This window comes from Balaenoptera physalus, assembly GCF_965194825.1.
Source record: "Balaenoptera physalus genome assembly, chromosome: 11".
In the NCBI taxonomy this organism is placed as follows: Eukaryota; Metazoa; Chordata; class Mammalia; order Artiodactyla; family Balaenopteridae; genus Balaenoptera; species Balaenoptera physalus.
This window is the reverse complement of record NC_138896.1, coordinates 20,645,713-20,666,411: the sequence shown is the minus strand read 5'-3', so window position 1 is coordinate 20,666,411 and position 20,699 is coordinate 20,645,713. Positions and strand designations below refer to the sequence as shown.

At 41.1% G+C, this 20,699-nt stretch overlaps 1 protein-coding gene and 1 long non-coding RNA gene across 8 annotated transcripts in view; one reads left to right on the top strand and one right to left on the bottom strand.

Annotated features, from left to right (window-relative positions):
* The window catches only part of LOC309637874, a 38,546-nt gene extending 25,073 nt beyond the window's left edge, over positions 1 to 13,473 (top strand). For both annotated transcript variants that reach the window (XR_014250838.1, XR_014250839.1), the window contains 2 exons: positions 2,870 to 3,002; positions 9,572 to 13,473. This is a non-coding gene — a long non-coding RNA (uncharacterized lncRNA). The remainder of the gene's footprint in view (positions 1 to 2,869; positions 3,003 to 9,571) is intronic.
* The window catches only part of CARMIL1 (capping protein regulator and myosin 1 linker 1), a 323,524-nt gene that overhangs the window by 28,655 nt on the left and 274,170 nt on the right, over positions 1 to 20,699 (bottom strand). For all 6 annotated transcript variants that reach the window (XM_082413018.1, XM_082413015.1, XM_082413016.1 and 3 more), the window contains 2 exons: positions 5,145 to 5,211; positions 4,704 to 4,900 (listed from right to left, as the gene is read on the bottom strand). In XM_082413018.1, coding sequence (XP_082269144.1) covers positions 4,704 to 4,900; positions 5,145 to 5,211 — 264 coding nt within the window. The remainder of the gene's footprint in view (positions 1 to 4,703; positions 4,901 to 5,144; positions 5,212 to 20,699) is intronic.

Genomic DNA, 20,699 nt, shown 5'->3' with positions numbered 1-20,699 from the left:
GTAATCTGAATAGATCTGATGAAATAAAATTCATATTTTATGGCAAGATGAGAAAAATTTAAACACAAAATTTTTCTCTGCCCGTTTGGACCTCCCTCCCTCCCTCCCCTTTAGAGTGTACTGTGCATTCTGCCTTAACCAGACCTCCTGAGGCGATAACCTTCCTTTTTAATCTTGTAAGGGGTCAGGATGACCCACCTCTCACTTTGTTAATCAGGTCTGGATTGTGTAAACTGTCAGTACACCATTTGACGTATAACCCTTTGTCTCAAAAACTTATATAACTGTGTTTTTTGACCTCTAACAGGCAGAAGAGTCCTCAGAGCTTTCTGAAAAACTGTCTCCCGGGTTATAATCCTCAGGTTGGCTGAAATAAAATTTTCCATTTCTTTCTCAGATTGACTATTAATCTTTTTCATCAACAGATCTATAACAAAAGAAATCAAACCCCTAGTTTAAAAAAATCGACATATCAGCATGCCATGCACCCAGACAGCACATCAGGCCCAGGTGGCTTCCCGGGAGACGAACAGAAAATCTGTGATACACGCAAACTGTTCCAGAGACTAGGAAAGGAGAGAGAGCATCCCAACTATGTTATGAAGATAGTTGTGATACAGTGATTTACAGTAAGAAATACATATTTGGTCTTCATCCTCATTTCTGGCACAGAGCTCCTAAACGCTTGGAATTTCCTAATGAGAGCCATAAAGGTGTTTGGATTATGTTAATGAGGTGACTTTGGAACCCACCTAAAAATGGGGGCTGACAGCTAGGAGACCCAACCATGTGATTAGAGGGTTTGAATTTTCAGTCCCACTCCCTGTACTTTAGGGAGGTGATAGGGCCCAGAAGTTCAATCAGTCACCAATGGCCAGTGATTTACTCAGTTATGACTGTGTAATGACGTCTCCATAAAAACCCCAAAGGACAAGGTTCGGAGAGCTTCTGGGTTGGTGAACACGTGGAGATGCAGGGAGTGGGATGTGCTGGGGGAGGGCATGGAAGCTCCGTGCCCCTTCTCACGTATCTTTCCCTAAGCATCTCCTCCTGAGTTACATCCTTTTATAATAAACTAGTAATCCAGTAAGTAAGGTCTGGGTTCCGTGAGCTGCTATAACAAATACATCAAACCCAAGAAGGATTGTGGGAACCTTTGATTTATAGCCAGTTGGTCAGTATGGGTAACAACTGCCAACTAAAGATTGTCGCTTGCCATGTGGCTCTACAAGAATTAAGCCGTTAGCCACTGCAGTCGCTGACCTTCAACACACCCAAAAGGAGTTCAGGGTGCAGATCAGGAATGAGGCCCTCTGTGCTCTGGGAAAACTGGCAGAACAGGCCTTCAGATAGTTAAATATTTTCAAGAGAAAATTTTATGAACCCAATTTCTTGCATCTTCCCATACTTAGAAAAGCACTACAATCATTAAGATATCTGTGCCCCATGACCAGCAGCAACCTTCTACCAAGATATGTGCTTGACTGCACGTACCCGTTCTCCAAAATCACACATATGCTGACCTTCCCCCCACCTCTTTGAGCAGTTCCTCAGAGTCTTTGGAGAGGCTGTCTCCCAGGCTATAGTCCTCAGAAAGTCCCCAAATAAAACTGAATCTCACAGCTCTCACACTGCATGTTTTTATTTCAGTGGACAGTATCCTTTATAATAAACCAGTAATAGTAAGTAAAGTGTCCTCTTGAGTATTCTGAGCCATTCTAGCAAATTATCTAACCTAAGGAGGGGGGCATGGGAACCTCCCATGAAGTCGGTTGGTCAGAAGTACCAGAGGCGACCTGAGACTGGTATCTAAAGTGAGGGTACCGCTGAGCCCTTCACCTGAGGGGTCAGAATTGAATTGAATCATGGGACACCCAGTTGTTGTCCAGAGTTGAAGAATTAGCAGGTGTCGGGGGAAGAAAACCACACATTTGGTATTAGAAATGCTGAAAGTTAAAAACAGCCTCCATACCTTGGCTTTGAGAGTTCTGACATCCAGAAAAGCTCATTAGGGGCATTAGGGGTCAAGGACAAGCTCTAGAAAAGCTACGATCGATTTAGGGTGGACTAAGGCTACTCAATCCATCAAAAGAAAACCGAAACGATAATATCAAATGACTGCTGCTACTAAATCCTGCAGCCTTCTCACCCTCCTCCACTGGAAAATGCGGACAATGGGGCCAGTGTGGCAGCTTCACGGAGGCGTTCGACGTGAGAACACTCTGAAAATCACAAGCTCTGTGAAACCATTAGGCAGCATGTTTCCACTGTGAGCCCAAGGGAGAACAAGCTGTGCACGTTTCTCAGGCTACCAAGCCTCTGGGGAGATCTATTTAGACCCAAGACCATAATCCATTATCCTAGGACGTACCCTTGTGCTACAGGGTCCCTAGGATGGAGCAGCCTGGGGTTTGCCAACCCTGTGAGTCTGAGCTTTTCCGTGGACGAAGTTGAAATCGCTCTAGAATAGACCTAAGTACACTCCTCCACCAAGACTCTGTCACAGCTTTCTTCCCTTCTTTCTCGTTTTTCAAATGGGTAAAGAAAAAAAAGGACACGACGTTCTCTTTCCCTGGGTCACTGACTTCATCAAGGGGAACCTTAAACCATCATGTCACATACAAGCTATACTGCTAATGACCCTCCACAGGGAAAGAGCCAGAGGAACCATTTATTCAGTGACCGTGTAGAATCTGGAGTGTGGGATGCTGTCTTTTTCCCCATCTGAAAGGCCTTTCCCTTACTTAAAAAAAAAGTTTATGCCTCGAAGAATATGTAACAGTGCAATAAAAAGTTAAAATCAAGTAAGTTGGAAAAGGAAACAATTTATTAAAATATTTTTCTTCTGTTTTTTTGAAACCATGTCAAGATATTCAGAATCAAATGAGAGAAATCAACCAAAGACACCCAACCTGGATCTGGAATGAGCAAATGACTGACCATGCAGATAACTGGTTGTGACTTTTATCCATCTACGACTCCAGTCATCCACCTATCATCCAGTGAGTATTGAACGCCTGCTACATTGTACTGAATAAATTCATACTAAGCGCTCACTATACAACCATGCATAATAAACCACACACCTTCCTACACAGAGCTTATACACAAGGAGGAAAGCGTGCTTAGAAAACACTGTATGGCGAGGGCTGTAACGGGGTGAAAGCCAGGCACTGGGGGAGCAGGGCCTCCATGGAAGGTTGCTCAGGCTGTGCGCTGTGCACAACTAGTGTGGGAGAACGACCTTCCCCGGAGTCGTGCACCCCCAGCCATGTGGGAGAACAGAGGCAGAGATGGGGGGGGCTTCCTGGGAGAAGTCTTGCCTCAGTGGAGGTCTGCAAAATGAGCAGTTATCCACCTAGGAGCTAAGGGTAGGGGGATGGAGGGGTGGGGGCGGGGGGGAGAGAGGAAGCAATGACGAAAAGGCTGCATCACTGGAGGCCTGAAACAGGATGAGAGTGAGGGATGCAGGGGTGCTGAGGAGAAAGGAAGAAGGTGAGGAGAAAGGATGAAGGTGAGGAGCAAGTAGGGCTGGCAGTGGGGAGCTGGTGTTCGGGATCATATCCGGGTTTCTAGCTTGTTGACTGGTGGTGCTCCTTGTGGGGCAGGGCAGGTTTATAGAGAAAGATAGGCTCCCAGGTTTGAATTTGTTGAACCTGAGGTGCTCCGGGACTTTCAAGTTCAGGGGGCAGGTGAATATCTGAATATGGAGTTCAGCAGAGGAGGCAGGAGTCAACAACAGGGAAACTGAAACCACGGGTTTAGATGACATCACCGAGACAAATACTACACTCAAAGGCCAGGCAGAGGAAAACTGAAAAGGCATCACTGGAGAGGTGAATAGGAAAGAAGAGAGAGTGATGACTCAGAGGCCCACAGAAGGATGGAGCTTTCTGGGTCAGGTAACTGCTGAGATGTCAAGTAGGCTGACAGCTGACAAGTGTCCACAGGATTAGGTTAGGAGTGACCTTGGCAGGGTAGTTTCAGAGGTGGGTAGGTACAGAATGAAGATTTTGGTGGGTTGCAGAGTGACAGGAAGGTGAGGGAGAAAGACCGCAGGCAAAGACAAACTTTTTCAAGAAGTCTGACTGCAAAGGAGAGAAAAGACACTAACCAAAGAGAGACATGGGGGTCAACTGCATTAAGGCTCCTTAGCGCAAACAATTCAGTCCTCTCCTGAGTGGAGAGCAGGATGCTCAGAAGCATGCCGCCTGCATGGTCCCCCCAGGTACGGCCTCTTCTCCGCCACTCAGCTTGTGGGTTATCAAAAGCCAGGGCACCAGAGCCCTGAACACCAGGTCAGAACACGGAGGTGGGGGAGTATATGGGTGCAGTCCAAAATCAAATGCAAACAACTTTTAATCACAAATCAATTCTTTGGTACTTATTTTCCATCTTTTCACACCCAGACACTATAAAATTCTATAGATGTAGCCTTTTTATCTCACCCACGTGACTGATATTTTTCTAACGACTTCCAAGGGGCAACTCTGTTCTAAAGAGTTGAAAACCTTACAGTGTTGTCTTTTCCAAAATTGTTGAGCACCACATGAGACATTTTATGTGAACATCACACACACGTAGAGGTTCTATTCTCCTGAACTACAAGCTTTCAGGTATGCAACGCGCTTTTATAAGACTCTCCAGGTTTCCCTGGAGGAGGACAGGGTGAGGGAGAGACGGGGCCCCTCCAGCCCACCTACCGCTGCGTGCGAGGACTGCTGCTTCTTAGTCCGTTTTGGTCTTAACTTGGTAAAGTGCTCCAGCTTCTTTCCTTCCTCGGACGGCAAGTCAGAGATAAACCCTGAGCTCTGCTTCTCTTGTCTGATGGATGGGAAAGGCGGGTCTTCAATGTGAATTGGCACTTCTTCCAGGGCTTTATCAAGATCAAATTCCATTTCTAAAATAAAGCAAAGCCCCGGTTGAAGCTTACTGCATAGAGATGGATAAAAAAGTTCCTAAAAGTAATTTTAAGTCTGTCACTGAATAGCAAACACCCATTCACAAATCACTTAACTCTCTTTCTCAATATTTACTCACTTAGAGCATCCCTAAGAAACATCCATGAAGCGGTCCGAGGTTCTTGCTGAGGGGTGTTTCACAGTTATAAGGAAATGACTGGCATTAGCAAAATACTCACTTACCAAATGCCCTGGAAACAGGCCGCAGCATTCGGCTATGGATAGTCTTCCTTTTGGATTTAGGAGTCATCTAGCAATAAAATAAAGAAAGTACTTAGGTATTCCCAGAAAACTTAACTTTCAAAGTTTAGAAACATTGTTGGGGGGGGTAATATTTGGGATCAATTGTTTTATGCTCAGTATTTACTTCTTCAGAGGATGGTTAGTAACATCTGACAGCCAAACTGAAAAGACTAAGCCAAGACATTTCTAAATGTTTACCACTTTCTCAAATGATATAGCCAACTTCTTTCCCCCAGCCCTATTCAGTTAAATTCTATTTTTATAGCTAAAAGGAACAATGAACGATACAGGATTTAACTCCAAGCTGCACACGAGGATGTTAAAACAGATATAAGGAATAAGAATGAAAGACTGTAAAAATCAGTCGCTAAAAATTGAAAACACAGTTATTCACTGTTCATTATCACAGCAACATCAATATAAGCAACACCAAACTCTGTCATCTTAATGATTTAAGCAGTTTAACTGTTTTGTTTCACATTTCTGCCACAAAAATTTTGATCTTTACATTATGAGCAAAGACCATAGACCAAAGACCAAAGAAAAACGTTGCCATGATTTAGAAGTCTATCTGCTGTCACTTCTCAGTAAGACATCTTTGTTCCTTCTTTTCCTTTTAAAAAAGGAGACCAAAACCCAAACCACGGCCAAAACTTCTTAGAGCATTTTTCTAGCATTGGTGTCAACTGTTGATTATGTTAAGTCAAACCTTAAGGAAGACATTAGCTTCTCCCTCAACACGATAACTCGTGTCAAAGCTGGAGGGGACCTTTGTCATCACCTCCACAAACAAATTGCAAGGAAGAAACTGAGTCATGGAGATGATAAGGACAACCACTCAAGTCAAGAGGAGCAGGGCCAGGGACAGAGCCAGTTATTAAGGTCAGCCCAGCATCCCTCCTGCCTCACCACTTGTGATCAATAAACGGATGGATTTTAGGGGTGTTAACTGCTTTGATACTGGAAACTGGTATTCTTGTAAACTAAGATAAAACATAACTGAAGAACTTAGTTTGTAGACTTTGATTTCACTTAATAGGTTGTCATCTAAAGCTTTCTCCAAAAACAAAAAATCCACAGGTTGATAACAAGGTTCAAAGGATAAATTGTTTCATACTGACCTTTAAAGCAAACAGCTTTACAGTTTTGACAGTCTTATGTCATTTTTAACAATAATATCCTTTTGCTATTATTTATTATTGAGAGAAAAAGGAGATTAAAAATGGTGAGCAGGGTGGTGCCTTACCTCCCGGGCAGGCCCCCTCCTCTCTCCCTCTCCCAGGCGCTAGAGCTGGTTGGAACCCCCGGTTTCCGGAGCGGCGTCCAGGGGGGCCGGCGGAGAGGGAGAAGAAAGTTTCGCTTCCTTCCCTCCGGAGGCCAGGAAGGTGTGACGCCCCTCCGGAAAGCCCCCTGCCGGCGGGTAGGGGCCACCTCAGGGCTCACACTGACACCATCTCCCAGAGACCTACACAAAGACCTTGCCAACACAAGCAGCTACTCCCTGAGGACCACTACATTCCTGTCCCCGCCCACCCCCCCATGGAGACCCTGCCAGGCCCCCTCTCATGTATTCCTGCCCCTCCGCCAAAAAAATTGCTCTTCTCGTGCACATTTGGAGCATGCTCATGTCCCCCACTCCCAACCCCGACACACACACACACACACACACACACACACACACACACACACACGGTGAGCAATAGAACTTAAATCCAGACTGGTCTTCCTGAACATAATGAAACTTGCTGATTTGGTTCTTTCAAGGTTTTTTAAAGGCAGACAATCAGAGGAAAATCTTTTTATAAAGCATCGGGCTTTGCAGGTTCAATAAAAATACAACCAATCCAATGCAACTGGAAAGGAATCCAGTTTCAAGGTAGTTCTCCCCAAAACAGGCCTTACAGGTGGTTGAAGGTGGTGTGACTGGTCTATTCATAAGTGAAACCTCTAAAAATAATTTTCAAGGAGACACAAACTATCAAAATACATGCTGTGTTTGGTCATGAAAACTTCAGTATTGTATCCACCTTGTGCACAACCTTGATAGGTAAAAGGATTAAGAAGTAGCTTGGGATATAATTTCCAGCCAATTCATCTAGATAGTCACAGATAAATTGGAAGGAAGTTTAAAAATGCATAGAATGAAGATGTCTTCCAAAAGTTTTTCCTGTGACTCCTGATTAGATTTTATAAGAAAAAGTGTTTGTGGGCAAAAATAATCTGGGTCAAGTTTCCCTATTTAGCCTTTATAATGAATACCAAATACATGTTAAAACATATGACAATAATGACATTTCAACTATATTATAATTCTTAAATATATAAAAAGAAATACATATAGAATTACATATAAGAGAATATATATAACATATATAAAAAATAGAAACTCATTTACAAACTGATGTAAATGGACCATTCCGCTCAATCTAATTTTATAGACACATTGAGAAACATACAAAATCATCAGGATTTTTGATGGCTGACATTAATCAAAGGGAAACCAGTTTGCCTTTCTTGGTCTAGCTTTCTAATGCCTCAAAACCCAGTACACAAAATCTGAATATCAGAAAGATGCATTCTAATGCATTTTCATTGCTTTCCTTCATTTCATATGCTCTTTACAAGAGCATATAACTTCCAGTTGCATTCTGCATAAAACTCTCTCTGTGTTTGACGTATCTGTGAATTCTGAAGTTTTCCCATGTTTGGACAGGGCCAACGGCCTTTTGCTAAAATGGTCAGAGCTTGCAATCAGGCTGGTTTCTACAACTGGTGTTAAGAACGCAACCTGATTTTATACATTTCTTTCGATGGATGAACTGGTTTACAATCTCTTTCTTTCATGAGAAAGAATAAGTATGGATTTAAGTATAACAATGGAGAAAAAAAGTGAATTTTATTTCTTCATAGTTTTCTTTCTTTTCTTTACAATTGTTTCTTCCCTAACAGTTTTACAGACAGTGTGGACTTGCTCAATCTTATTGGCTCATTCCTATGATTCGATTACATATAAATCTAAAGCAAGAGGAAATGTAAGAATGATATGATTATCCACCTATGTGTACATTTAGGAACACATACTGTATGTTTCTCTAGAAAGATGGTTTCTATGCACTCTCTTCTCCCTTCTCACACCTGTTGGTTAGATGAATTGAATCCTGGAAAAAAAAAATCTGGCTTTACCATCCAGATTTACATTTACTCTCTTCCCTTTTTGAACCAAAATGAAAGGGTTAATTTTCTCACACTATGTCTTAGTCCTTGTTTACTCTTCCTGGACATCTGTCAATGCCTAAGTATTTTCTGATCAGAGAAATCACAAAGTGCCCAACAGATGAAGGGGGTCAGAAGTGGAAGCAGAAGAGGTACACACGCCAAAGGGACCCTTCACAAATTGATGTATGATTAACATTGCCAACTATTACTTCAGGCCTAGACAAAATTATTTTGTCTTTAAAAGTGCATTTTATATGAGTAGTAAGTAATTTTCAATATTCACATCCTCAGGAAATAAGAGGAACAATGTGTTAAACCCTTTAAAATACAACTTTAGAAGGAAAACTCTAAACATAGACTTATTCTGATATCACAAACATCAGTAAATCCCCATCGTGGCAGACAGTGAATGAAATTCATGGCTCTATTCCCTAAGCATCCAAAAGCAGCACAATGTCTACATTGCTTGGAAATCTTACTCGTTTGATGCAATTTTTATAATGGATTTATAACTATTCTCCATGTAGCTCAATAGTGATACATATCCACTTTTACCATAAGTTAAGGACTAATGTTAGAACCTTATATAAACAACACAACATATTTTTCCTGTTAAACTCATTTTTAACACATAATGCCTAGACATACTAATTTTTTTTTTTAATAAGAGTTAAAATGTTTCTATCACCAGAAAAATAGGATGGAGTAGTTTCTTTGTTCATTTTACCAAGTTTGCGCAAAGAATAATAAACAACACCCTCACTCCAAAGCTCAAGAATCCTTAATTACTTTTCTTTTCCTTGAGGTTAAAAAAAAAAAACAAAAACAGTTGGAAAGCAGATTAGTAAAAATCTTCTAATACAAGAAGGTATTATGATGCCAGTTTTCTACAACTCTGGGAAACAAGTAATATGACAAGAATCAGAAATTTAAAACCTTGGAAGTTTAAGTAATCATGTCTTTTTTTTTTTTTTTAAACATGAATGGAAGAAGCACTTTTCTCCTCTTGAATGTTTATACCCTCTTCATCAACACTCTGCTTGCTTTCAGGCACATGGCTGGGAATATTTTAAATTCATCCCCTGTTTTGCTAAGCCGAACCATTTTGTAAAGTTCAATCTTGTCTCTAAATTGCTGCCTATTTTATTCAGGATCCACAGATGGATGACGACACTACAGTCTCCTGGGAGATCAGCCAGGCAGCACGGAAGCAAATGGAGCACAAGAATGTAAACTAGTACGGCCAGAATCTGCAGAGCCACCAAAAAATACTTACACTTGTACAGCAGAGAGTCTCCATGCAGCAAAAAGAAAGGAAAAAAAAAATTTGAATGGAAGAGAAATAAAGCAACAGCATTACAAGAAATGGGGAGGGAGAGACACCATACACAAATAAACAGAAAAGCTACATAAAAAGCCTTCATAGCAAAGGAATGAGGCAAGAATGAGGCCAAACTATTATTAGCTTAAGGCATCCAACCTAGCTTTTCTTAAGCAGAAGCACAATTACAGCTTGAAAACTGCAGAAACTCTTAGAGATATTACCTCTTCTGCTAAGTGCATGCAAAATGCCATCTACCAACCCCGTAAGGTATTAATCCCACTTGGGAGATGGAGATGTCATCAGCTCCAAAGGGACATGGTAGACAGAACACTGGATGGACATTAGCAAACACCATGCAGGTGTTGGTTCTTGGGCCACAGGGCTAGTCCCAGCAACTAAGTGGGGACAACATGTCTTCGGGCACATGTAAGCGTCCCTTCTGGGGGTCTTTACATCATTCTGTTCTCCCCACTGTAGCAGCAGCTTTGAGTTCTCTCTCCCCCTCAGTCATCAGAGCATTTCGGGCAAGGATCTGATACCAGGACCTAGCACAGTTACCTACCTATAGTGTCATTAACATTGATAGTACCTTGTACCTTAGTGGGAATTTAGGTCACCTTACATTTCACACTAAATCTCTAATTAAAGAATTTTTAAAACCTCATTGGTCACCATTATTAACAGTTGTTAGGGCATGTCAATATTCTGAACATTTACAGAAGAATTTTTTAAAAAGCATAACAAAACTGAAAATGTCCCATTGTAGAATGTCAGATCTTTGTAAAGATGGGGGGCATCTTTTCCAAACTTCCTGAAAACACACTCTGAGGAAGGCCACCGACTCCATCTACCTGGGGCTGACTTTTTTCCTTCAAGTTCCTTATTTTGTGTGTGTCAATTCTTCTCAATATACAGCAGGATGAAAATACAGGGCTTCTCAGTTTGTGACTGTAAACCGGTGGTGGCACACAAGTAAAAGGTTTCCCATAACCATCACCACCATCATTATGATCATCCTCAGTATTATTTGCTTATCAGAAAGGCTTCCATCAGCATGGTCCTGAAAAAGTCTCAATCCACAGACTTCTAATTTCATATTTCATTAGGCAATTTTCTTCAAATATACCTCATTTTATGATACCTTAGATTGAAAACAGCCTTGCTGAATGAAAGGAGAAAAAGTACAAATGTATTTTCAAATATTCCTGGCCCGAAATAAAGACTCTTGCCCCTGTCTTAACTATACATCCCCTCAAAAGCTTCCTTAAAGGTGTGACTATGGATACATACATACGAGAGTTATAGCTGATGGTTAAGTCCCACAGATAATTTTAGACTTTCTCTTTGTGAAAGGTTAATTCAACATGACAAGTACTCTGTCCCAATTATCCACCTAAAGGTCATTATAAGTGAAGGTAAGGAACCTTTCAGTTGGTTCAACTCCTAAAATGACAGGCAAGCAAAGAAATGTTTCTATGAAGAGGGAAACCATGGCAACAGACATTTCAACTTTTCAAAGGAATCAAGATCATTAGTTCTCTACTCCTTCAGCACACTTTTTGGAACTCATTTACCTATACTGACTTCAATGTCTCCCCATCAGGGCAAGGGAAGGACTAGTGAGTACAGAGAGCTCATCCTCTCCCAGGAGTATGTCCCATGCTCAAGGTTTTGGCATCCAAAAACTGAGCTCGAATCAGTTAAGGGGTTGTGGAACCTTGGCCAATGTTTTTGTAAAGTCAGGCCTAGTTTTCTAGTTTGTAAAATAAACTGTTGTGAGGATTAAACAAGATCATGAATATAAAGTGTTTAGCACAGAGCCTGGCATATAGTGCCAGTCAATGGCCCCACAGTGCTTCAACAACTGGCAGTGATTATGAGCATTAGTAATATTATCATTTTTTCATTTTGCTATTCCCAAGGAGAAAAACTGAGGGGAGAGGAAGCATTTATTAGTAGATTTATAATGGCAAAAATCTGGGAACAATCTAAAAGCCTATTAAACACAGGAATGGATAACTAAAATGAAGTATATTCAAATGATGGAACAGCAGTTAAAAGGAGAAAAAACTTTATATATAGCAACATGAAAAATCTCAAAAGGTAATACTGAGTGAAAAAAGCAAGTTTCAGAAAGATACACATGGTATGATGCCCTTTATGTAAATTTTAAAACATACAAAATAACACTATATACTGTTACGAATACATTATGTTTGGAACATACAAAATAAACAGAAAGCATCCAAAACTGTGACAGTGGTACTTCTGAGGAAAGGGGGAGAAGAGTGAGACTGTCAGGAGAGGTCAAATGAGGCTATAATTTTATCAATAATGTTTCATATTATTTGAAATTCAACAAATATTTACTGAGCACCTACTGTGCACTGGGCACTCTTGGAGAAGGGGCGTGGGTATAGCAGTGAAGAAGATCGATGAGGTCCCTGCATCCCTAGGGTTCATATTCTGGTATCAAAAAAACACACTGGCAAGACAAAGATGCTAACGTGTTGTCTGTTCAGGCTGGTGGGAACACAGGTGCTTGACCTTTTTTTGGTGTGCTTTTTTGTAATTTTGTAGGAACTCTCCAAAAAGCTTATTTAGGAATACTTAAAGGCATCACTCAGGTCACTTGGTGCTGACTGATTGCCTGGACTTACTCTGCAGACACCCCAGTAGAAGCTCATCTGCAGGACCATATGCCACCACCACTGTGGCCACCTCTTGATGGGTAATGACAAGGGACAAATTTGATCATCAGGTGGAAACTGACCAACTGTAATATATGTGAAGAAACTTTAAAGATTCTTAAAGCAACTCAGGGTTACATGTACCAGTGTTTTACAAGTGTTATTATTGCCATGAAGTGTTCAAGAATAACTGCCATCTCACAGGCACATGAAAAGATGCTCAACATCACTAATTATTAGAGAAATGCAAATAAAAACCACGATGCGGTATCACCTCACACCGGTCAGAATGGCCATCATCAAAAAGTCTACAAAGAACAAATGCTGGAGAAGGTGTGGAGAAAAGGGAACCAACACTGTTGGTGGGAATGTAAATTGGTGCAGCCTCTGTGGAGAACAGTACGGAGGTTTCTTAGAAAACTAAAAATAGAACTACCATATGATCCAGCAATTCCACTCTTGGGTATTTATCTGGAAAAAACCGAAAACACCAATTCAAAAAGACACATGTACCCCCAAGTGGATAGCAGCATTATTTACAATAGCCAAGACATGGAAGCAACCCAAGTGCCCATCAACAGATGAGTGGATTAAGTGATATGTATACACATGGAATGTTACTCAGCCATAAAAAGGAATCAAATACTGCCATCTGCAGCAACACGAATGGACCCAGAGAACAGTATAATGAAATAAATCAGACAGAAAAAGACAAATACTATGTGATATCACTTAAACGTGGAATTTAAAAAATAATACAAGTGAATGTATATCCAAACAAAAACAGACTCACAGACATAGAAAACAAACTTGTGGTTACTAAAGGGGAGAGGGAAGCAGGGGAGGGACAAATTAGGGGTATGAGATTAACAGATACAAACTACTATATATAAAATAGATACACAACAAGGATCTACAGTATAGCACAGGGTATTATACCCGTTATCTTGTAATGACCTACAATGGAATATAATCTGCAAAAATACTGAATCACTATGCTGTACACCTGAAACTAACACAATACTGTAAATCAACTATACTTCAATTAAAAAAATAATTAAAAATCAATAATAATAATTAAAAAAATAACTGCCATCTCAACATTTAGGAGCCCAAGAAGCCAAATTAAAACAAGAACTTGGTACCGCTTCTAACTTTTTCATTTTCTTTACCACAAAACTCACATTTGAGGGAGTAAAAAAATTCAACATGCACCTGGATGGGATTCACTCTAACAAAACAATGTAAATGTTTTGCCGGCCACTTTAGTAATTCATTTCAACAAGAACACGGAGATGGCGATTTGGTGTTCAAGAACCGGCCCAGACTGGGTGAGGAAGAAAAGCCATTTAGTTAAAAAAAAATAAGCAAATGAGGGAGTTTACCTCTAAGCACAGAAATTTAGGCAAATCTGCCCAAAGACTGCAGAGGTGCCTTTTGGCTCCCACCTCATCAGCCCTCCCTCAGCTTCCATGGGCAGAAACGGCATCACATCTATGAGGACTTCAACGATGGATAGTTGCCTAGTCAAGTATACTCACTTTTTAAAACTTCTGCAGAGATAAACTCTTTTTACAAGTTAATGGCCAAAGACATTTATTATGGGATCCTTTATCACACACACAAAAAAGTGATTTTTTCCAAGTTTTTTTTCTTTTTAATATATGGCAGAATTCTTTTTGAAACATGTTAAACAGTATCTCAAAAATACAGAAGAGTGAAATGGAATTAACTTGGCTGAAATAGGAAAACGCCTAGAGGCTGACTCAGGAGGTTTCCTTTAAGTGACCCCTCCCTACCCTTGTGGCCACAAGCATCCTTGGGGGAAACAAACTGAACGTCTTTGGGTGGAAAGGATAAGCCAGGATTCTGTCTTGCTCACCTCTAAATCCCCGCAGCCTGGAGAAAGCCTGGCAAGTAGTGGGCATTCAATAACTGGTGAATGAATGAGTGAACTGACCCACTGTTTTAACCCGGCTCTCCCCCGCACTTGGATTTTATAGACTTGTTTAAAAGAGAACATCTGTCACTACTACCACCATCACTTCCATAAAGGGAATTTCGGCACAAAGATAGAAGGGCGCAATCTATTATAAAGAACAGGCCTTTAAATTAGATACATTTACGTTCATGTAAAGTTCTTCTCTGTTGTCCTTATTTTTCCCATTTCATGTTAGATTGATAAAAAACTTCCTAATGGACCCTAGTGGTTCATAGATTGGTGTCCACTTCTTTAACTTCAAATACGTACACCTACTCTTTGCTCCCCAACTATTCTTAACATTTTCAAATTTATCACAAAAATAGTATAATAAATACAGGTATACTCTTCACACGGATTCTCTAACATTTTGTCACATTATTTCCTCCATTTTCTCTTTTTATCACAAACACACAAATTTTTGGTTGAACCATTTAAGTTGTTGACATCTTGACATTTCACCTTTAAATACTTCTGCGTGAATATCCTAAGAAGTATATTCTCCTACATAACCATACACCTAACAAAATTAATAGCAATTACATAGTATCTATGTACATACCATGGTCCACATTCAAATTGCCCCAATTGTCCCTCACATATCTTACAACACTCCCCCTGCCCCTTTTAGATGCAGGATCTAATGGAGAATTCACCCACGATATATGGTTATGTTTCTCTCATCTTTTTTATCTAGCAAACCCTCCTTCCCCCACCCCCAATCCTGTCTTTCTTTTTCATGATACTGACTTTCTTGAAGAATTCAGGCCAATTGTTTCACAGACTCTCCCACATTCTATATTTGTCTGATTGTCCCCCATAATTAGATTCAGGTGAACTATTTTTAGCAAAAATGCCAAACGGGCGATGCTGTAAACAACTGAATCACAACAGGTGGCACCCAGATCAAGTTGTTCCACTCTTGGTGACACTAAATTTGATCACTTCAATAGGACAGGAACCTCCCAACTGCTTCGCAGGAAAGGTACCTTGTCCCTTGGTAATTTGTAAAGGTACCTTGTCTCTTGATAATTAATAATAACTCTGTGAGGTGATACTTTCAGTTTATGCGGATGAGCCCATTTGTAAACAACGATTGACAATCCTTGCCTGAATGAATGAATATAAGAGAGCTACAAAACTGTCACTTTCTACTTCTATCATTATTCCCACATTTAATTAGGTGCCATTCCTCTGTAAGGATCAAATTTCCCTTTTTTAAATCTTCTGTACCATCCCCTCTCTTTTATTTTCCTAGTATTACTATGGACTTAAGGATTTTTTTAAAATTAATTCAATGTATCCTAAACTATTACTGTCATTACTGTTTTGGTTGCAGGGAGTATCCCAGTGGAAGCCATTTCAATCTGGATTTTGTATCCTTTGCAATGATCCCATTGGATTTAGAGCCAATCCTTGCTTTTTGATTCAAGATATCCTAGTGTCATCTTGTGCTTTCCTGTGCATTTTTAAAATGAATATGGGTAATCCCTGTTTAATGAACTAGATTATAATAATTAAATATTTCCTACCAGACTGTCATCTGAGTCAATGCTCAAGGGGAACCCAAAGTTAGTCATTATTATTTTTACCCTCAAAATATCTAACTAAACAGTATCATCACGTTTGTAGTTTCAGAAGTAATTTTTATGCATTTCTACTTGTTAAAGTTTGAGGCGGTATAAATCTTACTGAGAAAATGAGATACCTAACCCTTCCTATGATGACTGTTGGAGAGCAACAATCTTTAGTATCTAGGAAGAGTAGTATATGGAAGCCATAACTCTGAGAGAGCCACTATAAATCAATGGACAAAAGGAGGAATGATGGAGATTTAGTGAGGCACCACATTTCCTACTGAATGCAATATTAAATCCAGCTATTCACATCACACTCATTAACTTTTATATCCAGAATCTCATTTCATATAAAAGTTAAAATGGCATCATGATGTTAAAACAAAAACATTCAGGGAGCTGTACTGATGAGACTTGTGAAGATCACAGTAGAGTACTATTTTTAAATGAACATGGTTTGTTTCCTTGTTTTCCAGATCTGCACAATTTTTTTGATACAAGAAAATTAAATCTTTATCTTTGTCATGTTTTCTCCAGGAAACAGCCCACTTTTTATTCATTTTAACTAATCTTGCAACCAAGCTATAGAGGAAATTGGATAAATTGTCTATCAAAGACACTTTTTACATGCCACTGTGATGTTGTATTACAACCAAAGAAGAATGGCTTTCAGAGCATATGTGTGTAATCTCTGTTGTCCTGACTTAATATTAACTATAACAAACCCTGTCTTATCAATGACTGTCTTTCATTAACATTTTCCAACATTTAAGGCTTCAGCATCAAATAACAGGATACAGATGGTCAACAGATTCAGTTACCTGGGGAGTGGTGGCCACACACTGCACAACTAGAAGCCCTTTCTGAGGTTTTGCTACGGCCGTGATAGAGGACGCTCTGAAATCTTTTTCAGGGAAGGGCCATTTTGGCCATGCTGAACTGGGTATGGCATTTGGAGATTTCAACTGGGTACAGTTGACCCTTGAACAATATAGCTTTGAACTTGTGCAGGTCCACTTAAGTGGGGATTATTTTTCAATAAATACATACTACAGTACTAGTCAATCCGAGGCTGGTTGAATCTGCAGAGGTGGAACAACAGACATAGAGAGCTGGCTGTACAGAGTTATAGCCCAATTTTCAGGGGGGGGGGGGTGTCAGCGCCCCTAACCACCGCGTTGTTCAAAGGTCCAGTGCACTCGTGCAAGGGCTGAAGTGGAATGAAGGCTGCTCCCAGAGAATCCTGGCTTGACTTACAGGTACCCACCCTACCATTCAGCTCTGGCTAGTTGATCTCCTGTCTGGGAGAGCAAAATGACCACATACCTCAATTTTGATAATCAAAGTCAGATCAGTTAGGTCTAAAGCTTGCAGCACTAGTTCCCAAGGTTAAGGCTCCACCTTATCCAGCAAGCAAAACAGAGCACCATGGAGTCATAGATAGGGACTGATCTTGACCTTTGCTGTATCATAACTTCATTCCCTCCTTAGCAAGCCTTTATTTTCAGGAGATATTTGGCTAACCCTCAAATTCTCCTAGGCAAGAAGGAAAACTTCCAACTGAAAGTCAGGGCCAGTGGCATGGCCTGAGTAAGCAGGACTGAACTGGGGATGATCATGTGTGTTCTCAGTATGCAGCTTCCAGAGGCAGACAGCCCTCTTTTCTCGGTTTTTTTTGCTGCTTGTTCCCATCAGTTCAGACACCTACAACTCGAGCCATCACTTGCCCCATTATTTCAAGAGGTGGGATTTGCCACCACAGGTTAGAATCCCTCCCAGTTCACTAAGAGGAAGAGTAAAACCCTGGAGGGACAGAGTTGGCCTGCAGTTAGAGACACCACCCACCAAACTCTCAGTGCAAACCCTCCGTGAAAAGGCTCTTCCCCAACCCAATCTTCCCTGGACTTTTCTTCCAGTGACCTGGTCCAGCCTGAAGACCAGGGGTGCAGCAGAGAGGGTACAGGCTTGGGAACTGGATCATTTGGAGTTGAGCCCTCCGCTCTGACTACCCCTAAACCAGCCGTGTGATATGGGGCAAGTGTATTAACGTCTCTGAGCTCTCATCTGAAAAATAGGTTAAAATAGTTACCACATACGGCTGCCATGACAAAGCAGAGGGCACAGTGCATGTCTCACAGTGCGTACGTGGTTTTCTCCTTTTTTCCTATACAACTTGCTGAGAGCTTGGATCACTGAGGATATAACCTATAATATTCTCATAAATAGAACCTCATAGGTTTAAAGATAGCCTTTTCAGGCCAAGAATCATTTTCTAGAGTTCCCAGAGAAATCTGTTACTGACATTTATTGCTGGCATTAGCTGTACAGAATTCAAAGACGTAACTCCTGTACCCTCAAGGAGCATAGAATCTAGCAGGAAAGTTGAGCTAAGCAAGGAACTGCAATGCAAAGCCAAGGCATTAAACAAAATGTACTGAGCAATTATTACGTGCCAGGTACTGGGCACTAGATACTGGGATTATGTGGTCCAAGCACAATCCCAGCCCCTGCCCTCTAGGAGCGTATGCTCCAGTGTGGGGAGATGGCAAAAAGTACCTACACGAGTAAACAAGATCATTTCAAATACTGATAAGTGCTGAGCAGATAAAACAGGATAATATGGTAGAGAGACTGGAGGGTTTCTTCGGCTCGGAGGGTCAAGGAAAACTTTTGAGAGATCTGAGTTAAGACCTGAGTGGCGGGGAAAAGGTTGCTGAGGGAAGATCTGCTGAAGTGTGTTCCAAGCTGAAGGAAGAAAAGGATGAGATGGGAGCCAGGGCAAGTTCTAGAGAAAAGCAATGAGGCCACAGTGGCTTGAGGGAAGTGAACAAAGGAGAGAGTAGAGCACATAGAGAGAGGGAGGCCAGATCACGGAGGACCTTGTGAACCCGTGGGGAAGAGACTCCATTTATTCTGGGTGCAACGGGAAGCCATCAAAGGATCTGACACCTCACACACTGATCTGTTCTCTACTTTAGAAAGTTCCTGGGCTACTGAGAGGGGATTGATTGATTGCAGAGAGGCCAGAGTGGAAGCAGAAGTATAAGCTACAAGTCTATTTCAGGAGTACAGGCAAGGGTGGCTAGGGTGAGGGGCCGCAGTGGATACGGACAGTAAGGGAAAGGGTAAGACTGAGACTGACTGTGGAGTTAGGAATAAACGGGTAGAATAGAAGGTGCTGTCCCACGCTGAGAAGACAAATGCTCCAGTAGGGGAAGGGGAAATCACTGATCCTGTTTTGGACACATTAAGTTTGAGATACCCAGTAGACATCTAATTGAGATGTCGAGTAGGCAGATGAATATACAAGTCTGTAGCTCAAGGTAAGCTGAGATAAATGTCATGAATGTAGGAACAGAAAAGTGCTTATAGAGTTGAAGGAACAGCGGTCAGGTGAGGGAAGGTGTCTGGTGAGCGCATCTGTACCGTGGCTGTGCGTGGAGGACTTACCAATCCAGCCCTGGCTACTGAGCTCCGAGGCCGCCTCTACAATTCCCTACTGGACATCTCAAGCCAGGGTCTTGCAAACGCCTCACCTCAACATAACCAAAACGGGAATCACTAACGTCTGTTTCTGCCAAAATCTGCCCCTTCTCCCATATTCCTCACCATCAGTGTTGCCTTCAAAATAAATAAACAATATAGAAACAACTAAACCCTTAGTGAGCTCTACAAGGCTCTTTGTGATATGGCCTTCACCCTCATCACCTATCCTCTCTCCTACCCTTTATTCCCGTTGTACCATAATCCCACAATAGTTCCTCAAATCGTGATGCTCTCTCCTCATGCCAAGCCTCTCTATAAGTGCTATTCTCTCTGCTAAATTTACTTACTCATTTTCCTCCTGGCCAACTTCTCCTTCAAATGCTAACTCTCATTGTACCAACAGTTACTAAGGGCCTACTATGTACCAAGCATGATGCTCAGAACTTTCCTCCAGGAAGGCTTCCTTGACAACGGCCCTCCCCAGGCTGGGCTGGGCATCCCTTCTCTGTGCTTCCATAGCAACCTACACATCTCTATCAGAGCTCTTTCCCACCATATCTCATATTTCACTGTATTAATGGATAACCACCTCAGTCCAAAAGTGAACTGAGGCTCATGAAGAACAGCAAGTTGTTTTTTTGTTTTGTTATGTTTTTGTTTGTTTTTTTAGTTTATACCCTTTTACTAACCTATATCTATTCCCCAACCTCCCAGCCCCTGCCCTGGCAACCACTTTTCTACTCAGTTTCTATGAGTTTGACTCCTTTCTTTCTTTTTTTTTTTTTTTTTTTGCATTTTATTTTTTTATACAGCAGGTTCTTATTAGTCATCCATTTTATACACATCAGTGTATACATGTCAATCTCAATTGCACAATTCATCACATCACCACCCCAACACCCCCCGCCACTTTACCCCCTTAGTGTCCACACGTTTGTTCTCTACATCTGTGTCTCAATTTCCATCCTGCAAACCGGTTCATCTGTACCATTTTTCTAGGTCCCACATATATGTGTTAATATACGATATTTGTTTTTCTCTTTCTGATTTACTTCACTCTGTACGATAGTCTCTAGATGCACCCATGTCTCTACAAATGACCCAATTTCATTCCTTTCTATGGCTGAGTAATATTCCATTGTATATATGTACCACATCTTTATCCATTCGTCTGTCGATGGGCATTTAGGTCGCTTCCATGATCTGGCTATTGTAAACAGT